Source organism: Dipteris shenzhenensis, chromosome 1, assembly GCF_047967505.1.
Source record: "Dipteris shenzhenensis isolate YYH24624 ecotype China chromosome 1, Dip_SZ_1.0, whole genome shotgun sequence".
NCBI classification, from domain to species: domain Eukaryota; kingdom Viridiplantae; phylum Streptophyta; class Polypodiopsida; order Gleicheniales; family Dipteridaceae; genus Dipteris; species Dipteris shenzhenensis.
Genome location: NC_141596.1, coordinates 20,104,220 through 20,131,623, shown reverse-complemented (window position 1 = coordinate 20,131,623; position 27,404 = coordinate 20,104,220). Strand labels below are relative to the sequence as shown.

General features: G+C 43.1%; 1 protein-coding gene across 1 annotated transcript in view; it reads left to right on the top strand.

The window, feature by feature from the left end:
• Nucleotides 1-19,032: 19,032 nt before the first annotated feature.
• LOC147905515 (uncharacterized) overlaps nucleotides 19,033-27,404 on the top strand; it is a 233,189-nt gene continuing 224,817 nt past the window's right edge. The window contains exons 1-3 of the mRNA XM_087385680.1: nucleotides 19,033-19,258; nucleotides 19,374-19,856; nucleotides 20,074-20,412. Coding sequence (XP_087241806.1) covers nucleotides 19,033-19,258; nucleotides 19,374-19,856; nucleotides 20,074-20,412 — 1,048 coding nt within the window. The remainder of the gene's footprint in view (nucleotides 19,259-19,373; nucleotides 19,857-20,073; nucleotides 20,413-27,404) is intronic.

The window sequence follows — 27,404 nt, the reverse complement described above, 5'->3', positions numbered from 1 at the left end:
GAGTCACTGCTTCCAGGCACACTTTCAGGATCCACTGGCTCTTCGATACGCTAGTGCTATCGACTACCATGTATGCAGCATGCTTCTAGGGTTGTGACCTATCGATAGCAGAGAGGAGATTTGAGCGGCTACATGTGACTATGGTACCGAGGCTGGCCATGGAGTCACATCTAGAAGACTAGCGAGAGCATTGCGGACACATCGTATGCACATATATCCACATGGTTTGCTAGACACAGGATTCAAATGGACAGGCTCCCTTCCTTTCAGTATAGCATGGATGCACCCCTGAGTCGATCCTGCGAGATGAGATGAACCGTACCATACAGTTAGATCTCCTCTAGCTCCACACGTCTCGAACTTGGGGGGGAGATCAGGAACTCCCCACCAAGACTCGGTTCTACCACAACCACTTCCTGAGCGTCTCAGAGGAGGGATTTGTCATCAGACCCAGTATCTCGAGGACAGAGGAGTCTCACATGCACTGAGAATCGCTATTGAGCAGATGCAAGTTTCTTTCCATTAGCTAAGGATTGAGACAATGAGAGCAGCACGTATACCTAGAGAGGAGCGGATCGACATGCTATGCACACTGGGAGTGATTGAGACAGAGGAGCACTTTCTCTGCGCGTGCGCAACCTGCTACGAGATCTGGGGGCGATACCATTGTCTCTATCAAGATGGGACTGCTACGAGATCAGAGAGGGGACAGGAGGCGATCAAACCACAAGCTATAGAGGTTGACCAGACACAACGGTGAGTCACAAATTTCTATGTTTTTTAGTCAAGTCCAAGACACAATGGGATGGACGAGGAGGAGGAGCTAGCCGATATGTGGGCAGTTTGGAATACTGAGGGGGTTGCAGAGGCCACTTGCGACACAGAGCGACCAGAGTATCCTCTATTGAGGTCCAACCTAGCACAACTTTCCTCAGAGGAGACCGCCCAATAGTAGGGGTCACTCTAAACATAGCTCAACAGGTTCAGAGATCGAGGAGACCACGTCTCCCTCCACCATCACATCATGAGACAACTTGACAGACACAAATCCGAGATGTTTTCACCCCTTATAGACGAGTCACCAGAGTGGCGCGTTTCAGATTCTGAGTTCCAGCTCCAGGTCTTAGCCGACTTGATATGTTTTGTACTTCAACAAGGGTCTTAGCACGCCCTTTGCTCCAACCCTTTGTGGCTTGTATGAGTTATTTTTCCTTTTGGTGTATTTTGCACTTTGTCCCATAGGCATGCAAGGTCTTCCGCGAACATTAATATACCTCTCTCTCTCTCTCTCTCTCTCTCTCTCACGCGCACGCACACACTTTTTTTTAGTGAAAAATTTTGATTGATTATATTACAAGAGTAGCGACCTCAAAATGAGGCAGCCAAAATTAGAGATGGAGAAAATGATCTTTGTAGAAGGCCGTCTTACTGGTGTGAGGCTGCGTCGAGAGACGCATGTTTGTTGAATGTAAACCCTCCATAGGACGATAACCCAATGGATCTCGTGTCATGTCAACCATAGAGCAGGTGCATCCAAGGGTTACTGATATGTAGGGTGATGATCAATGGGCATGCCTTGTGTGTGGTGGCTTGTGAATACCACCAACTAGTATCTCCACTGGATGCTAGTTGCATAGAGGATGAGATGGCTCTCCCTGGTATTCGCCGTCTATTGGCCTCAGTCCTATCATGTGTTTGGAGCTTGTCTATGATCTAGAATGCGAGGTTTGTATGCATGGGATGGGTTGTGAACTCAGCCAATATGATGTCGTGGTGTGCACTTCTTCTCACGGATCATGCGAGAGAGCATCATGACCTGTAGTTTCTCGAAGCCAAGCATGCCTTGACCCTGTTTGGATATGTGATAATTTGGAACCAGAGGTCTTTATTGCATGGGATGCAAATTCAACTAGTATGATGTCATGTGGTGTGCACCTTTTCTCATGGATCATGTGGGAGAGCGTCATAAAGCTGTTGGTCTAACTAGCGAGTCCAAAGGAGGGATTTCTTGTGTACATGCTCAAGTGTGCCGCCTGAAAACTCCCTCCAATCTTGCTAGTGCCACATGTCCTTTGCATAGCCTAGCTTGAGCTCCTAGTTTCATGTTGAATCGGGGTCCTATGTACACATATGCATGCGAGAGAGAGAGAGAGGGAGAGAGAGAGAGAGAGAGAGAGAGAGAGAGAGAGAGAGAGAGAGAGAGAGAGATCTATCAACATTTGCATAAGACCTGATGGGTCTATGAGACAAAGGACAACCTTCAAAAATTGATTGACTACATCTAGAAAACCAGAGAAGATCAGGGGAGTGCACAAATCTCTACTCCTCCTGAATTATTAAAGGGCATAACTACATTCTAGTACTATTATAAAAGGTGGCCTTTTGAACATTAGTTTAAGTTTGACAGTCTTTGGGTTTAGATTTGAAATCCCTAATCAGTGCTTGACCATCTCGACAAATTGCCCATTTTTGTGCATTGCGTGCTTTGTTTACTTTGGCGAGCTCACTAATTCTTTGTTTGAGCTGGGTCAGTGTGAGCTTCTCATATATTGTTACAGAATTGTATTTTTGATATTTCTTGCTATGGAAATTATTTTATTTTAGTCAAGTGTGACTATGGCAAAGTATTCCATAGGAGTGCACCAGACGCAGCGGGGGTCCTAGTGGATGCTTTGTGGGGTTTAGTTGGGATGCCTAACTACCTATGATTTGCCAGGCTAGATGTGGGTGATTCCATGTTAATACTAATGTCGCTAGTGTTACTGGTGTTATTGCATAATTGATCGCAAGGTGTGTATTTTGATGTTTGTATATCAAGCATGCAATTGTGTTGGGATTAGTTGGTGTGATGATTCATCAATTGATTGTAACAACTAACACAATTGGCAGCTTGAGTACAAATGATGAGTTGGATAACGAGGAACAGAGAAGGTGAAGGTGATTTGGATTGATCGAAATATCTAATGGTTGTCAAAGTCCATGGCCCGTATTATAAAGTAATGAATTTTAAGCCGTGCGCTAATTTATTTTATAAATTATCGATGAGGGCATATTAAGCCTTGTGATATTTTAAGCTCATGGAGTTATGTTGAGCAATCCCTCTAATTGTGGACAAGGGATGCTTTTGGATGTACTATTATTAGTTCTTTGCTTTTTGGAATTACAATTATAAATACTCTAGATGGGAAGCAAGAGCCACCATCTAGGGGGGGCAGATTGGACCCCATGCAGTGTCGCTCTCTCTTTCTCTTCTCTTCCCCACTTGTTTCCTTGTTCTTGGTTCCTATGGTTTCAGTAAATCTTGAATTTGTGAGCATGTTTGATTACAATTTTTGTAACAGTATCCAAATCCTTGTGCCCTCCTTCAACTTATGTGTTTGTCTAAGGATCTTAACGCTTGATGCCCTCCCTCTAAAATAGACTTGTGCTTGAGTGCCAGTTTGATAGATATTGCTTATATTGTTCTCGTCCCATTCAGCTTGCATATTTCCTTCTTAAGGCATATGATTATATCATCTAGGTCTTTCTCTTCATCATCATGAAGGCATCCATCCTTCAAACCCCTAACATGTAAGATCATTCTATTATTTCACCCTAGATTCTTGTTCTTTCACTTCCTTGTAAAGATCAACTTTGTTCACTTTGCTCTTCACATCAGCAACAATCATCTCTTGCTTCATTGATTTCACTTGATTGGTGATCGTGTCTTGCACTTTAGAAACCAATTGCATTGTCGGTGGAGATGCATTACATTTTTGTATTGCCTCATGGATGACTTCTTGCTTTCCATTACCCTCCTTCCAGAGTTGCAAGCCGAAGCTTGTTGAGCTCTTGAACTTCAGGCTCTAGGTAATAGATGTGCTTCTATAGATTTGAGATGGTCTTCATTGGGTGGTATGTCTTTGTGCTAGGAGTCAGGGGAAAAGCTACAACAGTCAAGTAAGAGATCTTGCTAGTTGAGGTTGAGATAGAGGTCGAGAGAGGGGGGGGGAGAGAGAGAGAGAGAGAGAGGGGGGGGGGGAGAGAGAGAGAGAGGGGGGGGGGAGAGGGAGAGAGAGAGAGAGAGAGAGATGCCAACGCAACATGTCCTTTGGATAGCTCAAGCTGCCTAGCTTGAGCTACTAGTTTCATGTTGAATCAGGGTCCTTTGAAATGTGCAACCTAGGTACATACACATGCGAGAGAGAGAGAGAGAGAGAGAGAGAGAGAGAGATCTATTGATGTCTACAGAAGACCTCACATGTCTATGAGACAAAGTATAAACGAAAAATTGACTTACTACATCTGGATAACCAAAGAGTTGAGGGAGTGCACAAAGCTAGCTCCTCCCAAGTTATTATAGGGCATATTTACATTTCAATACTGCTATTGTAAGGTGGCCTAAGACTGAGAGTCTTTGGGTTTGGATTTAAAGTCTTTAATCAATGCTTGCCCATTTTGATAAACAACCCATTTTCTTGCTTTGCATGCTTTCTTGACTTTGGTGCGTTCGCTATTTCTTTGTTTGAGCTAGATAAAGGTGAGCTCCTCAATTATTCGAATCTTTGTACCCTTCAATTTATGTGTCATTTTGAGGATCTTAACTCTTGTTATCCTCCCTCTGAAGTAGACTTGTGCTTGTGTGCCATTTTGACTAACATTGATATATCATTTACATCCCATTCCACTTGCAAAGCTTGTGAGGACTCAGGGTCTCCTTAGGCAATTAATGACATGGCCTCAAGGTCTCCTTAAACTATACGTAAGGAAGAATTTAAAAGAATAGTAGTGCCAAGAATAGAATACACTAGAGGATGTGTATTTAAAAACCTAATCTGGTATATGAGTCTTTCTATATGGTGTCAAGAAACCTATAGAAGTTCAAGATGGATTATTTTGTATTGATTCTTTCTTCTTCTCTAAAATATAAAGACATAGTTCAAATAGCTCAGACAAACAAGGTATTGTTTCTTTCATGATAAATCAACAATGTCTCTCTTGGTTTTTTGGTACAACATACTTTTACAGATTAAAAAAGGGCATGAGTCTCTGCTACATATTAACATGGGAAACCACTATAAAATAAGAGGGAAAACTTTTGGCGAGAAGTCATCGTACTAAGAATTAAAATATTATCATTCATTTTGTAACCATGATATATTTTGACTTGAGGCTTTTCAAGAATCATTATTGATCATTAGAATTTAATTCTCTAGCTTCAAGCCACTATGACTAGCAGTTAACAGCCAAAAGAAAGAGCATATGAGATCTTGTTTAGAATAGTTGAAAGATAGATACTAGTGCAATGGTGTGGATTTTATGTATACCCCAAGAAGGTACCGAACAAACCAACCAATAATAATAATAGTATCCATGATCTCTTCCTTGAAATGTAAGAAAATATGTAGATCTACCATTACTTCAATTTTCATCTTCAAGCCTTCATATAAAGAGGAAAACAATAGGATTGATGTTTGTAAAAATATGCTCATGAAATTTATTATATCCAAAATCTATAGAGATATGATAGACTTGTAGATTAATACATTTAAGTTTTTTTTTCTTACTTTATAAAAATTCCAAACACAACCAGCTCTCATGTGCCTCATCATCTATGTAAGGCAACTTCCACCACCTTCTCCCATGAATTGTATCATGTCGAGATGAGGAAGCCATCTCATGGGCGTTTACATTTGCGGTGAAAGCGTCTATAAGTCAAATATAAAAATGAAAATTCTTTCTAAATTCATGCTTCAATATATTCACAAGCTTTAAACTTAGTAGTCCTCGGGAACTTGGAAGGCTTCCACATGTCATCATCCCATGGCACATTCAAAGCTAGAGAAGAATTTAATTTTGAAAGATCATCATTAATGTGTTCTTGCAAAAGGGTTGTGAAAATCTCTTCATCAATATCAATTGCAAGACAAGCCCTCTTGGTATGTAATGCAGCCCTTAGTGTAAGTCTCCATAAAAAATAAGATCAAGCACATAAAGTCCACATTGCCTCCAATAACACATAAACTCTCCATAAAAATAAGACCAAGCAAGTAGCCTTCTCATGACTTGCACAACAAAATATAACACAATTGAACCTTCAAAACAAAAGTCCTTATATCATCAAGAAGTTAAAAAACAAGCCGTTTTACAATTATCTATTCTATTAAGTACAATTAGAATCATGAGAAAGCCAAGACAAACACAATGACCCAACAATTCGAAACCTCCTCTCTAGAAAGTTTTCTTGTCATTTTTTTTGGTTCTGAAGGAAACGGCCATATGATGTGTAAGAACATTAGACTCTTCTTGAATGCCCAACTTCTTGGCCACAAGCATGTGCCATGTAAGTTGGTGGCCTCAAATTTACTCGATGCAAGATATATATATATATATATATATATAACCCATCAAGAACCTAGGTCATTTCAATTAACACACACATATTACACGGTGAGTCAATGACAAAAGTATGCAAAGGCATCATAAGGAAACATTTACAAAATGACACCAGATCACAAAATGGCATTCTTATCTCACTACTACAATAACCATCATGGTGGACAAAAATTCTTGTTGCTGTATCCAACTTGCACACTCTTGAGGATCTTCAACCATAACTACAGCCATGGGTACACACATAATAACAATCCAACCTTCATCATCTAAGATGGTTGTTGCCACACTTAATGAGTAATGGGCATGATCCTCTAAGAGTTGATTCCATTTAGGAACATCATCAGATAAAATGCTAGGAATTAAGCTAGAGGAGGGCAAGTCAAGCAAACAAAAATGGGCACTCCATGCACAAGGATTTCCATTTGTGTAGCCTTGTTTACTTTGTAGTTCCCCAACTAGCTGCCCATAAATTGAAACCCCACTTTGTAATTCCCTTCAATAACTTGTTTTCCAAGCTTTGTGTAGTCATATCACCATACTTTCACTTCTTTTTCCATGTATGCACCCACACTTGCAAGCTTGAAACTAGACAGCTTTCCATTTGCATAACTACATCCTCAATTAAAGATTCTATAAAGACGTGTAAAAAACATTATTAGAATGATATTCAAAGAAGAATTTTAGAACATTAAGTAATAAATGTTTCTCAACATGCAACTCATCATGTACATTTGCATTTTGGGCTGCCCCCTACTTGTTGCATCTATAATGTTTTGTATGTCCTTCTCTTGCTCTTTACGGATTTTGGGCTATCCTCCTCTTGTTGCATCTACAATGTTTTATATATCCTTCTCTTGCTCTTCAAGGATTTTTTGTTTCTCTTCTTCTATCTTCTTTTGTTGCATACTATTATCATTACTATACGAAGAGGATAATGGACTTCCCACATCTCCTTTTGAATGATGAGTATACATATCTTTCTCTTGTTTCTCCTTTTAAATGATGAGTATACATACAAAAACCTATCTTCATGTCAAGCCACCATGGGTAGTTTTTTAGAAATGTTTAATTTTCTAGCTTCCTCAAAGGATGGTTAGTCATAGATACAAAAATGGGCAGGTGGGGGCATTGTCCATGCCTTACATATTGGAGGCATATTCACAAACCCCTTAGTAGAAAGAGAAAGAAAGTGTCTACATCAAAAAAATTTGATATTGTTATTTGCAAATGTGTATGCTTAAAAGAACTAGCCATGCCTTGCATATTGGAGGTGTGCACTGTTATAAATGAATTTGACCAAAGTAAAAAGGCATAAATTTGAGTGTGTGCTTGTATGTGTGGCAATAGTATAATAAAATATGGTGTGCATAGGGCCCAGGGTTGAGGTGGCAGGGCATGACCATGTGCCACCCTTCCATGTAAGAGGACCCATAAGGTGTGTTGTATATAATCCATGGTGGTAATATTATAAAATGTAAGGAGGCATGGTTCCTCCATGTGCCACCCCTCCACCTAGGCAGTCCCATGCCTGCATTTAGTGAGATATGGCCTAAAGTCCATGGGAGAAGTAATATAAAATAGGTGGAGATGGATATTATATTGGGTTATTCCCTCCATGTAGGATAGGCCCATGTGGGGGAGGTATAGAAGGTCTAAGAGTGTAAGTTAAATAATGGGGAAAGTAGGATGAGCTGGCAAGATTCCTTGTGCCAACCCTCCACTTGTTCTCCTAGATGTTTGAACGTATTATAAAATTGGGAAGAGACCAAGGGAGTATCATAGACTTGGGATATGGGAGTTGATATATGTGGAAAAATGTGGCCAAGCTTTATTGCACACAATTGAGAGTGCGTAACCACCTAGCCCACCAGGGAGACTCTTCCACACACACCAGGCATGTGGGAGGATGCATTTATTGGGAGAGACCCTCTCTCTTGGCTATAAAAGGAGGGGGCTATTCCTTGATGGACACGCTCATTCTTGTAAAGCCACCTAGCTAGTACTTTGATTTCAAATAAAGCGTGGCCCTCTTCCCTTGATGTCTCCATCTTTACATTCCTCCTCCCATCATGTACATGCTCTTCTTTCCCCTCTTTCTCTCTCCCTTTGTACCATAGTCTCCCTCTTCATTCCCTCCCCTCTTAGTCTCTTTTCCCCACCCAAAAGTTGTACCACCTCGGACCCCTCTCCAAACTGTGCCAGGCTGCCCCAGAAAGAAGCTATCCTTCTCAGAGCCCTCAGATGTTGAGATAGTAGACCCACCAACAGAGAAGACAAAAAGATCTCGCAGGAGTAAGTGGTCGCCCTCGGATTTTCCCATCGACTTACGACAAGAGGACTATTCGGTCATTTAGCACCTTGCTCATCGGTCTTTGAGCATCTCGCTCCCTTAACTAATAGCATTAAGCCCTAAGGTGAGACGTGAGCTATAGCAAGGGCTCTCAAAAGGAGGAGAAAGAAAAAGGGGAAGGTACGAGAGGTCTCTTCTATCTCTGAAGAAATTGATCGGCACCCACATACAGTAGATGTTATCATAGATAATTGCCGTGTCAAAAGTGTGTGTGTTGATGGAGGAGTCGCATGTAATATCATGGTGCCCCAAATCATGAAGAAATTGAATTTGAAATGTACAAGGCGTTCCTCCACTCGAATCAAGGTAGCATATGGTCGATGACTCGCCACCCTGGGAGTCATTGAGGATTTTCCCATCACTATCAATGTGTTGACCACCACGGTCAATTTCTACGTAGTGGACATTGAAGATACAGGCAGGAGTTACCCAGCCATACTTGCGAGACCATGGTTGAGAAAGAGTGATGCGGTCAGCTATTGGACACATGTCTTTTGGTGCTTCTAAGGAGAAGATCCTGGTGCAACCAAGTGCCACGGAACCAGAAGAAGAAGAGGAGCAAGACAGTGATACTCTCTCATCCTCGGTGTCTGAATCAATGGAAGAGTCAGACGGGGGGGAGGAGTTCTCAGAGGAGGAAGTTTACATGATGGGGGTGTCTCTGACCCCACCACCTGCAGAAAAGGTAATAGCTAGTCCTCAACAGCTTGAATCTATGCTTTCCCCAGACCTCACTCCTTGTGAGAAAGATGAGTTCCTAGAAATGTTCAAAGATTTCCTTGACCTCTTCGCAACTAGCTACCGCCACCTTTGCCGTGTGACTGCCATAGAGCACAAGATAGAGCTGAAGCCTGATGCGAAGCCTTTGGCTTAGAAGTATCGGAGATTAGGGCCCCTATACACCGATGCTTTGCACTCAGAGTTGTAGAAACTTGTAGAAGCTGGGTTTATTGTTCCGGTTCACAATACTGAATGGGTTTCACCAGTGTAGTCAACCCAAAGGAAAACAACAAGCAGGTCTGCATCGATTATAAGAAACTCAATGCAGCCACCAAGAGGGACCATCATCCTCTTCCCTTTCAAGACCTCATTCTTGAGAAGGTAAGTGGTCATGAGATGTATACTTTCTGTGATGGTTACTTCGAGTTTTATCAAATCAGAATTGTCGAAGAAGATGTGCTTAAAACCACATTTGCCACACCCTGGGGGACATTTGCATTCAAAGTAATGCCATTTGGCCTCACCAATGCTCCTGCTACCTTTCAAAGATTTATGTAGATGGTGTTTGCTCTTATTTGGGGGATTTCTTGGAGGTGTTTTTAGATGATTTTTGTATATTCTCGTCATGTAAGGAGCACGTCATGAAGGTTAGGTTGGCCTTCCAAAGGGTCAATGATGCGAATGGCAATCTTAAGCCTGAGAAATGCACCATTGGAGCCACTCAAGGGAGGTTACTGGGACATATTGTCTCATCCAAGGGCGTCAAGCCTCTGACCCTGAGAAAGTAGAAGCCATCCTCAAGCTCTCCCCACCAACAACCAAACATCAGGTATGCTCATTTGTTAATCTAGCAGGATACTATTGCCGCTTCATTGATTAATATGCTACTTTGACATGACCCATGACTATGCTATTGAAAGATGGGGTTGATTTCTCTTGGAATGAGGATTGTGATCATGGGTTTGCACAAATCAAGAATGCTTTGGCTTGAGAACCCATTCTATGTAATCCAGATTGGTCAAAGACTTTCTATATCAATCCTGGGTTTGGTGAGAAGTACCTAAGGTATTGAAGCATTATCATGATGGATTTTGTGGAGGCCACTATGCCAGTGAAGAAGATTTTACATGCTAGGTACTATTGGCCGACCTTATTCAAGGATGTCACTATGCATTGCAAAACTTGTGAACCATGCCAATTCTTTGGCAGGAAGGATTTGCGTCTTGGGCAACATCACCCAGTGATGTCCATCCTTCCGTTTCAGAAGTGGGGAATAGATTTTGTCGGGCCCCTGCTCATGACTGCCCACAAAAAGAAGTATCTTTTGGTAGCCACTCAGTATGTTACTAAGTGGGCTGAAGCTATCGCCCTCCCTATTGAAGGCTTTTATTGACTTAGTCAAAAATTTTCACTCCCTTTCCCCCTTTTTTTCCACATCTATGTTTGGTTCTTGGTTCAAAGTTTTTTGAAAGTAAATTATTAATTTTATTGTTCCCCCGAACCCCTCCCACACCGTTGTCAAATGTTACACAAATGTTCCCCCCTTTTTTTTCCCACCCCCCTTTTTATTTCTTTTCTTATGCTTTACCATTTTATGCTAAGTTGATGTATTGGCTTAAAATTAGTTTTTGGTATGAGCATTATATGCTTTATGGGTTTGAGCAGTATTTTCATTAATTTTCAACAAGGAATTTCGGAAAGGATCTTGTCTATACCTCCTTCCCTTCTTATATGCTTATTACCCTTCATATTTTTCTTATAGGAATCACTCTTCTCCCCCTAACTTAACCTCCTTTACTTAACCACTCCCTAGTCTTACTACCCACCTACCACTTGCTCCGTTACCCACCACCGCCACCCTAGTCTTACATACCCACCTACTACAGTTGAAACTACCTTGAGAACTTGAGAGCACACATTTTAATTGCAGAGAGGGAGAAACGAAGGAAATGAAAAAGTGAGAAATTAAGAGGCACCTTTGCTATAAGTAAAAGGGAGGCGAATATAAAGAACGCAAGCAACGAGCTTATGGGTAGAGTAAGGGACGACTAGCCAACTTGATCTTCACATAGCTGGGAAGGGTAGTAGAGTAAGGTTGGGAGTTGTGAGGAAAGGCAAGCATAGGGAAATCGAATAGAGGCAAGGCAAGGGAGTCCAGCCACAAGTGAGAGGATGCGAGCACTTAAGGAGGAGAAGCAAGCATGTAAGGAGGAAATGTAAGCACATTCCTTGTGCATGTTTTTAGGTCATGGTATGAGATTGGCACCACTGCCATTCTCCACTGGTGGCATTCTTCACAGAGATTGACACAATTCCATATGATCTCTACACAGCGGAGACAGTGATCACTACATAGAAGAATGCACATGTGAGTTTAGGCTTCTCAATGCCATTTCTTAGGGCCTAATAAGAGATCGGCACCACTTCCATTCTCCACTTGTACAAATATTCACCCTACTATTCTAAGAAGGGTATTCCAGTGATCATAGGAGAGTGGTGTCCGATTCCAATCCTGGGTCTGACACTCTCATGTGCTGTCTATTTCTCCTTCTTCTCTTCCTTCCCTCTCTCCCCTGTCTGCTCTCTCTCTAATAATGACTTTTCCATCCCTGTAGGTAGCCCATTTACCTATGTCTCTTGCTGCCATAACCCAAACCATTCCCTCTCTTTGATGTTCCTGCTGCAGCAGTGTGAGGCGTTCAAGGCCTTTTTCTAAAACCTCTTATCTCTAAATTAATCATGAAATAAACATACTCTTTTTCTATTCAATATTAAACTTACGAATCTTAGCATCCAAGTGGGCCTTTTGTTGATTCTTTTATATCTCTGTTTGATGTAGGGCAAGGCGTCGGGTTTCATCTAGCTTCTCAAGTTGCACCAACTGGGCCTCTACATGTTCATCTTTTATCATCCTCTATTCTTGTGCCAATCTCAAAGCTGGAATCTCTATCTCTAGTGGTAAAATGGCCTCAGTACCGTACACCAACTCAAAAGGAGTGTGACCTATAGACATTTTATGAGTGATGTTGTAAGTCCATACGGCTTCTGTGACCTTCTTATCCCACTCGCTTCTGTTCCTTGTAGCCGTTTTTTCCATGTTTTACAAAGGAGGCCATTGGTCCGCTCTGTTTGATCCATGGATGTTGGATAATAGATGCTAGAAGTGTGATGATCAATACCCATGCGATATATGAGTAACTCCACTGATTCATTTAAGAATGGACTCTGATAATGTAAAATTGCAAGCATAGCTATTGCTATTTTTTAGAGTACAAAAAAGACTTCCATCATGTCTCATGTCTATATAAACCTTTTAATTTCTTGAATATTCAAGAGTGCTATAGTTTTCTGCATTCAAAGCAAAAAGAGTCTTGCAAGTCTCTTGTGTATAGCTTTTTAAAATTTTTTAAATCTTCAAGAGCGTGGTTTTTCATGGATTTAAAATAATAACTCAAGGAATTCTTTAATTTAAGAATACGATTCTTAAAAACAAGAAATACAAAATTAGGATTTAATAGTAGTTTTTGCATTGTTAGTGCAACATTATAGAGAGATGTCCTGAAATGTATTAAGTGGAAATGACAGTGCTAGAAAGTAAACTTTTGATTATGAAATGATATTTTCATAAAGTAAACTTTTCATTTGGGAAGGATTTCAAGGATTAGTCCAAATGTAGACATATGAGTCCAAAATTAATGAAATAAGTGTTCCATGGGATTTGGTGAGTGAAGAACCTGCTTTGCGAGATCATTGCTATAAATTATAATGAAGGACTTTCCAGCCACATAATGCTTAAATACCTCAATGCAGAACACCAAAGATGAGACATGCTTGTGAGCCTCAGAGTAGCGTCATTCAGTTTCAAGCAATTGTTGAGAAGCAAATCGAATAGGGTACATGTACCGATCCTCCCCTTGCTGGAGAAAATACCTGCTAGAGTGTGCTCACCAAACCCAGGATTGATATAGAAAGTCTTTGACCAATCAAGATTGCGTAGAATGGGTTCTGAAGCCAGAGCACTCTTGATTTGTATAAACCCTTGATCACAATCCTCATGCCAAGAGAAATCAACCCCATCTTTTAATAGCATAGTCATGGGTCATGTCAAAGCAGCATATTGATCAATGAAGCATCGATAGTATCCTACTAGATTGACAAATGAACATACATGACATTTGGTTGTTGGTGGGGAGAGCTTGAGAATAGCTTCTACCTTCTCAGGGTCAAGCTTAACGCCCTCGGATGAGACAATAAGTCCCAGTAACCTCCCTTGAGTGGCTCCAATGGTGCATTTATCAGGGTTGAGATTGCCATTCGCATCATTGACCCTTTGGAAGGACATCCTAACCTTCATGACTACGTGCTAAGAATAGAAAAAAATCATCTGAAGACACCTCCAAGAAAACCCCCAAATAAGAAGCAAACACCATCTGCATAAATCTCTAAAAGGTAGTAGGAGCATTGGTGAGGCCAAATGGGATCACCTTGAATGCAAACATCCCCCAAGATGTAGCAAATGTGGTTTTGATCACATCCTCCTTGACAATTCTGATTTGATAAAACAAGGAGTAACCATTATAGAAAGTATACATCTCATGACCACTTACCTTCTCAAGAATGAGGTCCTGAAAAGACAGAGGATGATGGTCCCTCTTGGTGGCTGCATTGAGTTTCTTATAGTCGATGCAGACCCGCCACTTGTGAACTGCAACAATAAACCCAACTTCTACAAGCTTCTACAACTCTGAGCGCAAAGCATCAGTCTATGTGGGCCCTAATCTCCAGTACTTCTGAGCCACTAGCTTAGTATTGTGCTTCAACTCTATCTTGTGTTCTATGATAGTTACATAGCGAGGATGGTGATAGCTAGTCACAATGAGGTCAAGGAAACCTTTGAACATTTCTAGGAACTCGTCTTTCTCACTCGGAGTGAGGTTTAGAGAAAGCATAGATTCAAGCTGTTGAGGACTAGTTGTTAGCTTTACCGCGGGTGGTGGTGTCGGAGACACCCCCATCATGTAAACTTCTTCCTCGGAGAACTCCTCCCCTCCATCTGAATCTTCCATTGACTTAGACGACTTAGACACTGAGGATGAAAGAGTACCATTGTCTGGCTCCTCTTTTTCTTCTGGTTCTCAGTGGCACCTAGTTGTACAGGAATCTTCTCCTTTGAAGCACCAAAAGACATGTGTCCCATCTTCCAATAACTGATTGCATCACTCTTTCTCAACCACGGTCTCCCGAGTATGGCTGGGTAACTCCTATCTGTATCTTCAATGTCCACTACATAGAAATTGACAATGGTGGCCAACCCATTGATAGTGATAGGCAAATCTTCAATGAATCTCATGGTGGCGAGCTGTCAACCATCTGCTACTTTTATTTGAGTGGAAGAATGCCTTGTGCATTTCAAATTCAACTTCTTCATGATACGGGGCACCGTGATATTACATGCAGCTCCCCCATCAACACACACTTTTGACATGGCAATTATCTAGGATGACATCTACTGTATGTAGGTGCTGATCAACATCTTCAGAGATATAAGAAATCTCGCGTACCTTTCCCTTTTTCTTGTTCCTTCGTGTAGAGAGCCCTTGTTGCAGCTCTCATCTCACCTTAGGGCTTAGTGCTATCAGTTGAGGAAGCATGATGTTCAGAGACCGATTGGCGATGTCCTGAACGGCTGATATCTTCTTGCCCTAAGCCGATAGGGAAATTCGAGGGTGACCACTTACTCATGCAAGATCTTTTAGCCTTCTCCATTTTGGTGGGTCTATCATCTCAGCATTTGGGGGCTCTGAGAAGGATACCTTCCTCTTGGGGCAGCCCCAATCCATGGTTCGGAGAGGGGTCCGAGGTTGTACAACTTCTCTTCCCGAGATCAAGGTCCTCCACATCAGAATCTTCAGTGCCTGATTCACTTAGGAGATTCACCCTTGGAACATTAGGACAGTCGGTGCGATAATGCCCCTTTTGGTGACAAGAAACCAACACATGAGCCGGATGCTGGGCATGGCGACGCTCGAGAGCCATAGGAGAAAGGGAGCATGAGGGGAGGAGTGTTAAGAGGGGTGGGGATGAAGAAGGAGACTATGGCACAATGGGGAAGGGAGAGGGGGAAGAGGAGTATGTATATGATAGGAGGTGGAATGTAGAGATAGAGACATCAAGGGAAGAGAGTCATGCTTTATTTGAAAGTACAGATGGAAAAATCAAAATACTAACATGGTGGCTATACAAGGATGAGTGTCTCACATCAAGGAATGGCCCCCTTCTTTTATAGCCAAAAGAGGGTCTCTCCTAATAAATGCCACCTCCCCATATGCATGGTGTGAGAGGAGGTTTCTTCCATGTGAGCTTGGTGGGTATGCACTCTCAATTGTACCCGACAAGCCTTTTCCCCTCAATTCAACCCCCATATCCTATAGTGTATCAAACTTCCATGGCTTCTTCCTATATTATAATATACACAAACATTTAGGAGGACAAATGGAGGGTTGGCACAAGGAATCTTGCCACCTCATCCTACTTTTCCCATTATTTAACTTGCATTCTTCGACTATCTACAACCCCCCCCACATGGGTCTATCCTACATGGAGGGAATAATCCAAGATAATATCCATCTCCACCTATTTTATATTACTTTTTCCATGGTTCTTGGGCCATGTCTCACTAAATGCAAGCATGGGGCCACCTAGGTGGAGGGGTGGCACATGGAGGAACCATGCCACCTCAACATTTTATAATATAACTATCATGGATTATGTACAACACACCTATGGGTCCTCTTACGTGGAAGGGTGGTAGTCATGCCCTCCCACCTCAACCCTGGGCCCTATGCCACATATACAAAAACACACACGTATTTATGCCTTTTACCTTGGTCATTTTTATCTATAACTGTGTGTGTGTGTGTATGTACATATGCATTTAATTTCAGATTCCTATGGCCCCACTATTCACTAATTTGAGACGGGAGATAGACCTCCACCATCCCATCTTGGAAAGCACACACCATTGCTCACTTCCTCTCACTTCCGGACTTAGATTCCTCACACATACGAAAGGTAAAATCAGTCTTGGTCATCAAGAACTTTGATAAAATCATGACCCTACAATGTCATGATGCTTACGTGTCTAGATACTATGATATATAATTGTGTGTGTGTATGTGAGTGTGAGTGTATCTATACATGTACATATATATACACATATATACATATGTATACACACACACACACACAAACACACACACATATATATATGTATGTATACATACATATATACATATAGATATGTATACATATATATGTATATATGTATGTATGTATGTATGTATGTATGTACACACACACATATATAAGTATACATACATACATTATATATATATATGCATGTATGTATACATACACACATGTATGTATGTGTGTATGTGTGTGTATGTATGTATGTACACACACACACACACACACACACACACATACATACTTATACACACACACACACACTTACTATCCCTTCCTCCATTGGTTTGGTCACTTGCTCATTAGTTCCCCCCGCCCCTCCAAACCCCTCTTTCAATTTCTCTCCCTAGTATTTCCCTATTTTCACCCACTCTCCACTCATTTCCCTCGCATTTCCCTTCTTAAAATTTCCCCCTCCCCCCTTTTTCCCTAATTTTTTCCATATTTTTCCTACCATTTGTTCCAATTTTCTTCCTAAAATTGTCTCTTAATTTTTATATATATTTTGCCTATTCTCCTAATTATTTCGTATTTCTACCTAATTTTCCCTAATTTCTTCTAAACTCTTCCTGATTATTTCCCTATTTGTTTCCTAATATTTATTTTTTCCTAATTATTTCCTATGTATCCTAGACTTTTCTAAAATTGCAAACTTTCCTAGATACTCCTAATTTTCCCTTTTCCCTCATTTTGTTCTCTATTCCTAAATTTTTCTTATTTCTTTTCTCTAATTTTTTATTTTTTCTAAACCTTTGTATAACAACTTAATCTACTAAAACCCAACCCCCTTTGCTCCTCATCTCTCCCGACTGCCTACATCCCTCTATTCTCTTTAAACTCGTCCTAATTTCTAGTTCCCTATCCTCATCAAGCTCAAGTAAACTAATTTCCCCTAGATTGGTTACTCCTAATTTTCCCCATGGTTTTTTTACTTCAACAGGTGGCTTGAGGATTGGTACTCCCACCTTCTTAACTAACCAAAACCCCCCTACCATTTTTCTCGAGCTTTTAAATCGAAAAAAAACCCAACTAAGTCCCTAGCCGCCCAGCTCCCCCGACTAACTCCCCTCCCCCTATATATATAGCCTACCTCACTTGCTCTAATTTACCACACAGCCTACCTCCCTCGTGGTGCTCTTGCACTCTGGTCTACGCGTTGTACCATCAACGCTTGCCCCGCTATAGTTCTTTAAGGGAGGGGGGGACTAGGGGCATTTAATTATCTACACCTAAGTCATTTGCTATTAATAGTTTCTATCTACACTGCTCATGGCCTAGGACATTGGTCCACCTAAGTATGGATGCTTGTTTTGGGCTTTTGTATCCTTTGAATGTCTCAAATAATTGGAGGCATGGTACAAGGCCTTTGATAACTTGTGTAATCTAGAGATGCAATGCTCCAATGTGCTCCCTCTTCAAAGTATGGCCTTTTTGGTCCTTCATGTCCCGCAATGCAAAGGCAGATGCTGTCTCAATGATTATAAAGCATAACAAAGAATGGAGATTGATTCTTTAGAACAACATACACCCCCCCTGCCCCGCCCCCTCTCGCTCTCTCTACACTCATTTAGTAGCACAACGTAAGGAGACCTTTAGCAAATAGAATGATGTTCAGATACCATAGCAATGTAGGGATAGAGTACCAAACTTGACGATCAAGTAAACATTCAACTGTACACTACATAAGTATAAGGGTTTTAGTTTACACATAAGACCATATAGTAAATGAATCTGTATTGTTTGCACACGCTTTACATAGGACACAGCTTGATCCTCCACACTTCTCAACCTTTTGTGTTGTTGTAATCAATCAACATATATTTGGGACAATTTGTAGCACCCGTTTTTAATAAATGGGGTGCATCTTTTCTAATAAGGAGCATTTCCAATACCAAATAAGTCACCGACTGTCCTTTACTAATCAATGTATTCAAGGTGTCCCCTTGTGCACCACCTACTCACACACCCATGGCCAATGATGAAGTGGCCGGCCTTGTCAGGTAGCAAGGAGTCATCTCTCAGGATTCGAACGAGGGCAGCTGCTCCTCAGGTGGGCAGATGCCTTATTGCGTGACTCCTCTACATGCAAGGTGTGGAGAGGTGAACGTCCCCCTTTACTCTTCACTTGAACTAAAGTGGAGTTGTTGTAATTGTAAAGGCTTCCTTAGATCCAATGAGAATGAATCCATTATGAGTGTTAATTTTAAAGGTTTCCTTAAATGAATAGATCAAGAGTGTTAACGACTTTTCAAAAGGAAGCTCACTAACTACCAGCTTTCCTGGGACTCGGACATGGCGACCATCGGCAGCTCGACCAGGTAGAAGAATCATGGAGAGTAATGGCGACGCCTGAGAATTGCACCATCTCCACCCGTACAAGTAGCAGGGGGATGAGAGGAACCCAGGGGGGCGAAGCCGATGAGCACGAGCAGCAGCAGCAGCAGCAGGACGAGGTGGAGCGCAGCAGCACAAGATTGCCTCTCCTTCTCCCATGGATTCACCCCCCCCTACACCGCCTCGCGAAGCTGCAACAACGCAAAATTTTCCTTCTCTACCATCATGCTCGTCTTTTTCTTCTCAGGTGCAGTGCCACACGAAGCAGCCAGAATTTGATAAGCCAAGCGCTGCCATTTCTTCTTGTGCATGCGAAATGCTAGGACTCACTGGCCTTCTGATGCAGGCACTCTTGTCAACTGTGCTTTCGTGCTGAGCAAGGACTGCACAAGAATCAGTCTCAGAGGACAGCGAATTACTGCAGTCGAGGGCTGGCCATTCAGGTTCACCGTGTTCGCGTACGTGAGTGGTTGCGATAAACCCGGTTGCAAGGTATTTCGACAGGATGATTACGTCTGCACGAATAGCCCGCGGTGCTACACATGCAGTCTCTACGAAGAGCGTTTGACGGACGAAATAATTGATGTCGGAATCTGGCAGCTGTCAAACCTTGAGTTGAGAGCGCCGGGAGCGAGTTGCACAGTTGACAGATTCGATAAAGGAGTTGGTGACTCTGCCAGTTGTGTGATAAAAAATAACCACGCAAGCGAAATGGAACAATACATTCTGCGAGTCATTGTTAAGGATGATGCCTCACCAACTGACCTTGGCTCTCCTGACGATCTTATAGAGATTATGCAGCTTGGAGCAATAATCAGGGTTGTAGCAGGTGAGCCTTTAGTAGGGCTCAAATCAACTTGGATCCCACGTCACTGGACTATTTCCTTCAGGAAAATTGCGTCAATTGATCACGTATCTCTGTCTGTCTATTGTCCTGATCTTTCTGAAGTATTTCATTTCTCTGATAACGTATCACTGAAAGTGAATCTAAACCGTGTGGTGAATAAGTGCTATGAAATTGATGACCTTTACGTGGCCAAATGCAGGTGATATCGACCCACTGTCTTCTGCAATGTATTGGGCAGAAAGTTCTCGTATATATCATCCAGGTGACACAATAAAGTTGATAGTGGCACTCAAGGATGCATATGGCAATGTAGTAGCAGCGAAAACTGGGAGGTCTGATCTTGCTTACTCATGGAATGTGACTGTGGTGGATTTAAAGACGAATTTCACGAGTAACCCTGACTTTAATGTAACTATTGACCGAAATGGGTACAACAACATTAGCTTTATTGTAGATAAATTGGGGCCTCAAAGTGTTTACGTTTCCAACAATGAGCAGAGAGTTGGTGGAAACTCTTTATCCTTTAATGTATTTGCTGGTTAGTGATCCCATTCTCAAAAGTGGTGCCACTCTAAAAGATATATGCTTCTCATCATTTATTAAATAATAGTATGGTTTTGTCTACATCCACAAACCTTGTGCTAAGAACCTGATACATCAATTATATGTCCACTTGGAATTTGTTACATACCTTTCATTTCACAGCTCTTTTAGGATCAGGTTTTGAAACTACAGTATATATAGGGAGATACCTTTGTTAGAGCAGGAGACCTTGGACACTCTAAATGGGCAAGTACTAAGGCGAGCATGGTCTTTTCCAAAGTCTTCTTCTTATAACATCGGGATCAATAGGGTCGGCATTGCCTGATGCCTTTTGGAACAATCATTTCATGCTAGTTCAACTACAGTCTTGATTCATCTCATTCCCAGAAGGTGACGATCTCTCCTTATTATGCCAATGGAGCTCAGAGGAATGGCTTGCAAGGTGGAGGTCGTTGGCAGAGTGTGGCCAGCAAGATTTTAAATTTTTGTCATCCACTTTGAGAGATACCACAACAGTCTTGATTGGATCTCTTGAGCAATATCAAAACTGGATGGCATTTTCAGACCTTTGGGTCATACGGATGTCAGACATTTATAGAAGTGTGATCATTGGAGGGATAAACGTGATACCTCTCCCCATACTAGGTCTGCCCCTTGGCTCCTTGTCTTTTGCCCCCCCTTTTAATGCAGTCTGCGCAGGTAATGGGTCAATGTCTTCAAGCCTTGGGGACGAGTTTATGAGATAAAATCTCTGTCTTCCTTTGAGGAGGAAATTTTAGACAGCATTGGACAGGGTCTCTGTCTTAGAGATGGAGTATATTAGGGGAGGACACAAGACAATCGAGATAACTTATGGAAGGACATGAGATACATCGTAAGAGAATTTCAAAGGATTCATTGAGACATGCTCTCAAGTATGAGGATGGGCATAAGTCAATACGTTTTTTAGTAAGTACGATAGGTTTCAATTGGATACCCGAGGGATAGACTGTGAGAGTGTTTGTGAATGCTGCACTATTGGAGTACTAGATATCCCCACTTGGCTGGGAAAATCTTGGCTGCCAGAAAAGACTAGTTAGGACCTTTTTGATGTCTCCTACGAGTTTATAATTTATGGGTCACCTTGGCTATGGCATTACAAGAACAATAAAGCATGTCTGGCCAAGCATATCAAGATATTACCATCAGTACCACCAACCTAGGTCACTTGCACAGGAAGGTGCTTCCTGTGCTTTAAGAGATGTGCACCAAGGTACACTAGACGGCACCAGAGCACAACTCAGGTAATGACTAACAAGATTTGTGAGCTTGTAGCTCATCCGGTCTTCCATTGGCCTTAAGGTCTGGATCTCCTTCCTTTCCATTGTTTGGTGATCTTTTACCTTTATCCTTTACACATGGGATTCTTCACTAGAAAGCCATTGCTCAAGGATTAACTCCACTACAGTGGCATAGTTGTTGTGTTACTCCTTGCGGGAATCTAAAAGAGTTGTTGTGCCTTCTCCATTTCTCTCATAGGTGCATACTCAACATGCAAGCCCAATTACTTTGGCAAACAGAGGCTCTCCCTGCTCCTGCTCCCTCTCATCCCTGCCTCAACCCACCTGCTACTCGAGCCCCCCCCCCCCCCCCCCCCCCCCCCCGGCTCTCTCTGTCTGTTGTAATCAAAGTTTATGGCGACCCACCAAGAGTCACACCTCGGTCATGTCATGGTCACCTCAGCAACATGCCAAGTTGTTAGACCTTGGTCATACCTAGTCGCAGCATGTTCACATATGTTCACATCTTGGTCACTCTGGAACAGACTTGGACATGACTTGACATGGACATGACTTGGGTATGACGGAAGCAATACATGACTGAAGAGTGCCAAACCTCAACCTCGACTCACCATGGTCAAAGTCGATCAGAGGGAAGTACTGGCGCAATGGTACACGGGATACACCTGTTGGTGCACATGGGAAGCAGTCCAACAGTTAAGAGGTATAGGTGGTGCACCAACCCTCGCAACCAACTAGTGTCAAGAGCGCATGGAATAGACAGGAGAACACATGGAGCACGGGATTCACTGACCCGGAACAGGCTAGATTGTTGCGGAAGCCATCAAGGACAGAGCGGCCCACAAACGGTGGAATGGCTAAGGATGGCTAAGGGTGGAAGAAGACATCCAATAGGAAGAAGGAGAGGAGATTGGCAGCGGGGGGTGGAGCAGAGGAGGAGAAGGTGAAGAGGGGGAAAGGGGAAAGGGGGAGGGACATTCTAGCAGGGGCGAGAGGCATGAGTGAAGGAGTGAGAGGCTAGAGTCAAGAGCTCGCCTCGTGTGTATCTTCTGGGGGTGTATCACTCATCTTGCTTTCTAATGAGTTATGCTACTCTCCATCTCTGCTCGCTACTCTAAAATCTCTTTCCGTTGTGTTCTCCTCCCCTCCTCTCCCTTCACCTGGTACAACGGACCTGTGTCATGTGCTTGAAGTTCTTGCCGTTCATGTCGAGGGTTGGCTTTCATGATGTTGTTCCGCTTTGGTCTTCTTCTTGCTCACATCACTTCAGCACTTGTACCGCTTGCACATAGTTGACACATCTACGGCTTGCACATAGTTGACACCATCGACAAGCACTCGCCTACGTACCATCAGTGACACTTATGGCATGTCTTACTCGCTTCTCGCACCAGTGGCCCTAGGCCTCCGGTAATACTTCCAGAAGTGTTAGGAACCCCCCCCCCCCCCCCCTGAGACACTGTCCCTCTTCTCCCCACCTGCCGCCTTCCCCCCTTTTCCACTGCGACTTGAGCACGCACCCCTTGAGGCACATTTTGGCCACCTTTCCCCCCCTTTTCGACTGCAACCTGAGCCTGCACTCAGGTGCAGCCTTTCTCAGCCCCCCCTTTCTAGCGCCATTGCACAACTGTTGGATGGGTCTCCCCTCTGTTTTGAACTGCTTTGGAGCAGTTATGGAGCTTGGGCCACCACACCCCCCCCCCCGGCACCCCGCCTCCCCTGCCTGTTGGCAGCCCGTTTTTCTGCCATCAGGGGGCTTTTCTGCCCTCTCCCCCAGCCTGTCTAGCCTCAGCCACCTTGGCTTGCTGCCAGTCCAAAAGGGGTCAAAGCAAGTGTTGCTGAAATCCCTGGGGAAGAAAGGTTTTTTCTATCTTTTCCTGCAATTCTCTAGGACTTTTTTCTTACTTTTCTCTCGATTTTGTCCCGTTATTGCTTCCCCTTCTTCCGCACAACAGGAACAGGTCCTTTGTTCGTTTTTCAAAGTAGTGAATCTTGGTAGTGACCTTTTTTGGGTTTGGCTAGAGGGGCTTCAGTGGTTGCTCTCTCGACTCCCTAACCCATTCGTATTTCTCTCTTCGTGGAGGACAAGCAACAGGTGAAGATTGCCATCCAGTCCCTCTAGGATAGAGCATTGGTGGGCCGCATTGTTGGCCTCATGACTACTCAGAGCCAGGTCCGTGATTGGATACAAGCAATCTTGGCCTTAGAGGGTGATCACATCTAGAAGGTTACCATCTATAGGAAAAGCATTTTTCTTGTCCATCTAAGCTCCCTTGATATCACCCATGCACTTGAGGAGCAGAGCCTGATTCCTCAGCCCACACCTAGTGCTCGTCATTTCATGGTACCATGTCTTCACACTGGACATGGATTCAACGTACCATGTCCCACGCTTTCCAATGACCCTCAGGTTCCCCAGCATTTCGAAGGAGTATAGCTCCATTTTGTCTTCTATTGGAGGTGTTTTTCCATAGAGTTAGAGTCTCTGCCCATAACAGCCTTGATTCTAATGGACTACGGGGTCCCTTGACTTAGGATAATAACAGAGTACCAAGAGTCCTTGCCTTAGGAGATATTTCTTTAGACCCTTGGATGGGGTCTCCTTCCACTAGAGGTCGAGGTTTCGAAGCTTCTATGGTAGTGCCTTTGTTGTTGACATAGATGGGGCACCTTGCGAGAGCCTGCCCTGCATTACAGGTCCAACCACCACCTCGTACAAGACAGCAGCAGGATGTCCATGTAGCTAGACATGATACAGAATGAGACTTAGACTCCATGGGTTGATCCTTCCAGATGTGGACGCGGGTGGATCAAACAAGGAACTGTAAACACATATTCAGCAGTTTGCTAGTGATAGGTGTCTACATGATCTGTTGAGACAGGAGATTGAAGGAACAAGGATCTACTTAGCAGTCCTCAATAAAATACTACCAGAACTCAGACCTATCAAGCTATGTGCTTCATTCTCTTGCTAAGAAGGATTCTAATGATGCTGAAAGTGTGTGCATTGGGAAGAAGCAGGATAATGTGACTCAAAACAGGATTGTCAGAAGGAAGATAGGGATATTCAGGGCTAGAAAGTGAATCTTTGAAGAATTTAAAAGTGGAAGATGCAAAAGATTTTCCAGAAGAGAGTCGTAGGAAAGACAAAGATTTGGCCCCAGACATAGTAGGGAGAGTGTTTCACATCTTGTTGACTCAGACAGAGTTTTACAGACACATCCAGATACCGTCTTGCAAGTAGCTATAGATTTCTATGCCTCCCTTCTTATAGCAAATCCTGACACTTAGGCCACAGATGATGCTCGAGGTATTATTTGGCAGCATTTATCTATGTTGGTGACTGTAGATATGATAGTCTCACTTAATACACCATTCACCAACATAGAGTTCAAGACTGATCTCTCTGCCCTTCACAAGGGCAAGTGTCCTGGTTCAAATGGCCTTACACCCTCTTTCTTTATTTCATTTTGGGATCAGATTGGGGATCACATCACCTCAGCCCTGTAGAGTGTTTGGGACTGGGGTGAGATGCAAGACCCACTTACTGAGGGCCTCATTCATCTTGTCCCTAAAGGGGGTTGCAGGAATTTAGTGTCGCAGTGGAGACCGATCTCTTTGGTGGGCACTTTGTACAAAATCCTGGCAAAATCAATAAGCCTACGCATGTAGCCCTTTCTTCCAGATCTTATACATGATACACAGACAGGTTTTGCACATGGCAGGAGCATCTTTAATAATATTTTCCATTCTGGGAGGCTTTTGAATGGGGCATACATAATAATCATAGGCTTGTCATTCTACTCCTATACTTTGAGAAAGCTTATGATAGAGTAGACTGGGGTTTTCTAGAGGGTACCCTCTCTCGCTTTGGATTCATAGATGCATGGATCAGAGGGTACTCAGCTCTCTACAGAGCAGACCATAGCTAGGTTCTCATTGGTGGAGTCAGGGGAGACAGATTTCAGATTACCAGATCGGTCCGTCAAGGATGCCCTTTAGCCCCCTTTCTCTTTTTATTTGCGGCTGAAGCTATGAGCTACTACATTAGAGCTCAAGCTGATATTATAGGGCTGAGTCTTCCGTAGAGGCAAGAGGATAAGCTTTTGGATAGTGAGTTGCCAGATGATACGGCTGTTTTTTTGGATGCCACACCACATACACTCACCTCTTTCAAACAGCCTTGGATTTGTTTTGCACTGCAACAGGGGCCCATATTAATTGGAACAAATCCAATGGCTTTTGGATTAGTGATGAGGACAATCCAGACTAGGGGATTGACATAGGGTTCACTTGGATTTAGAGGGGTGCTTCCATCAGGTACTTAGGATGCCAGGTTGGGATGGGCATCTCTCAAGCACATCAGTTTGCTCCCGTGTTGGAGAGCATTATTTTGGAGATCCGCCAGACTTGACCTTGCATCCAAAGTAGTGGTTGTGAATCAGGTACTATTGGCTACTGCCTGGTTTGTTTGCTCTTGTTGGTGCAGATCTAGAGGTTGCATATCTCAACTAATGAGACCTGTCAGCAAGAACTTTCTTTGGAGTGGGTTAGATGGCACCTTAGATGTTATAGCCAGGTGGCTTGGGAGACCCTCATTCTCCCCACTGGGGAAGGAGGTCTTAATATCCAAATTCACAGTGTATGGCCTTGCTCTGCAAATTTGTTGTGAGAGGTTTGATGCCTGGACAAGAGCCTTGGAAGGACTTTTTCCTACGCAGCATTCAGTCTTGTACTCCTTCTCATGGGGGAGATTGGATGGACAGCTCCAGATGGATTTTAACTTCAGCCCATCTTAGGTCACCCTCTTCCCCTCTCATGGCTTCCATTCTGAAAGCTTGGGACAGCTTCATAGACATTCTTCGGAGAGTTACACCCTCCTCTCGCGAAGAAATAGATAGGCAACCGGTTATGTGGAATGAATCCATATTGGATGAGCATGGCAGATCACTCGGCATGTCACATTATATGTAGTGGTCTAGATGGGAGAGGGGACTTGCTTCCATGATAGGTGCCTGGAAGGCTTTTAGACAGATGCAGGAGACAGAGACAGCCATACCAGTAGAGTGGATAGATACAAATGACTTACCGATCACAGAGTCCACTTGGTTGGGAGCCTTTTCGGGGACGGGTGTCCCTTTATAGGTCATTGCCCTGGGGATGCACATGATGAGACCCTTGTATTTGATGTTCAGTCGGGAGACAGACTTCTCAGACCCTCAAATTATATTCTTTTGGAGGTTGCCTTCCAACCTGTTAGGATTGCAGTATACATGGAGTGGGGCACGGATTCAGTGGTATCTTGATCCTGACCCCGTTCTCCTGGCACTTGGGTCTTGGAGACTCTGGTTATATGGTGGTTCTTCAATCAGGTTCTTGCAGTGGGACCCAGGGGAGTGGGAATGGATTGATGAAGGGCACTGATGACCCTGAAGGAGACTCAGAGAAGAAAGGAGATCCTCTCCAAACTCTGAAAAAAGTAACTCTCCTAGCAGTGGCGTTGCTCTGGAGGGTCCCTGCATGCTCGCCCAAATGGCCATCAGAGTGTGTACTGTGTCGGTCCAAATACTGACCATAGCTTGGGAGGGGTGAACCTGGATACCCTCCATCGCCTCTGTACACCTGGCTCTCCAAATATGCTAAGCTGCAATGCCAAGCGCCTACAGTAGAAGCAAGTTCCCTCTCCCATCTAGACCACTGCATATAA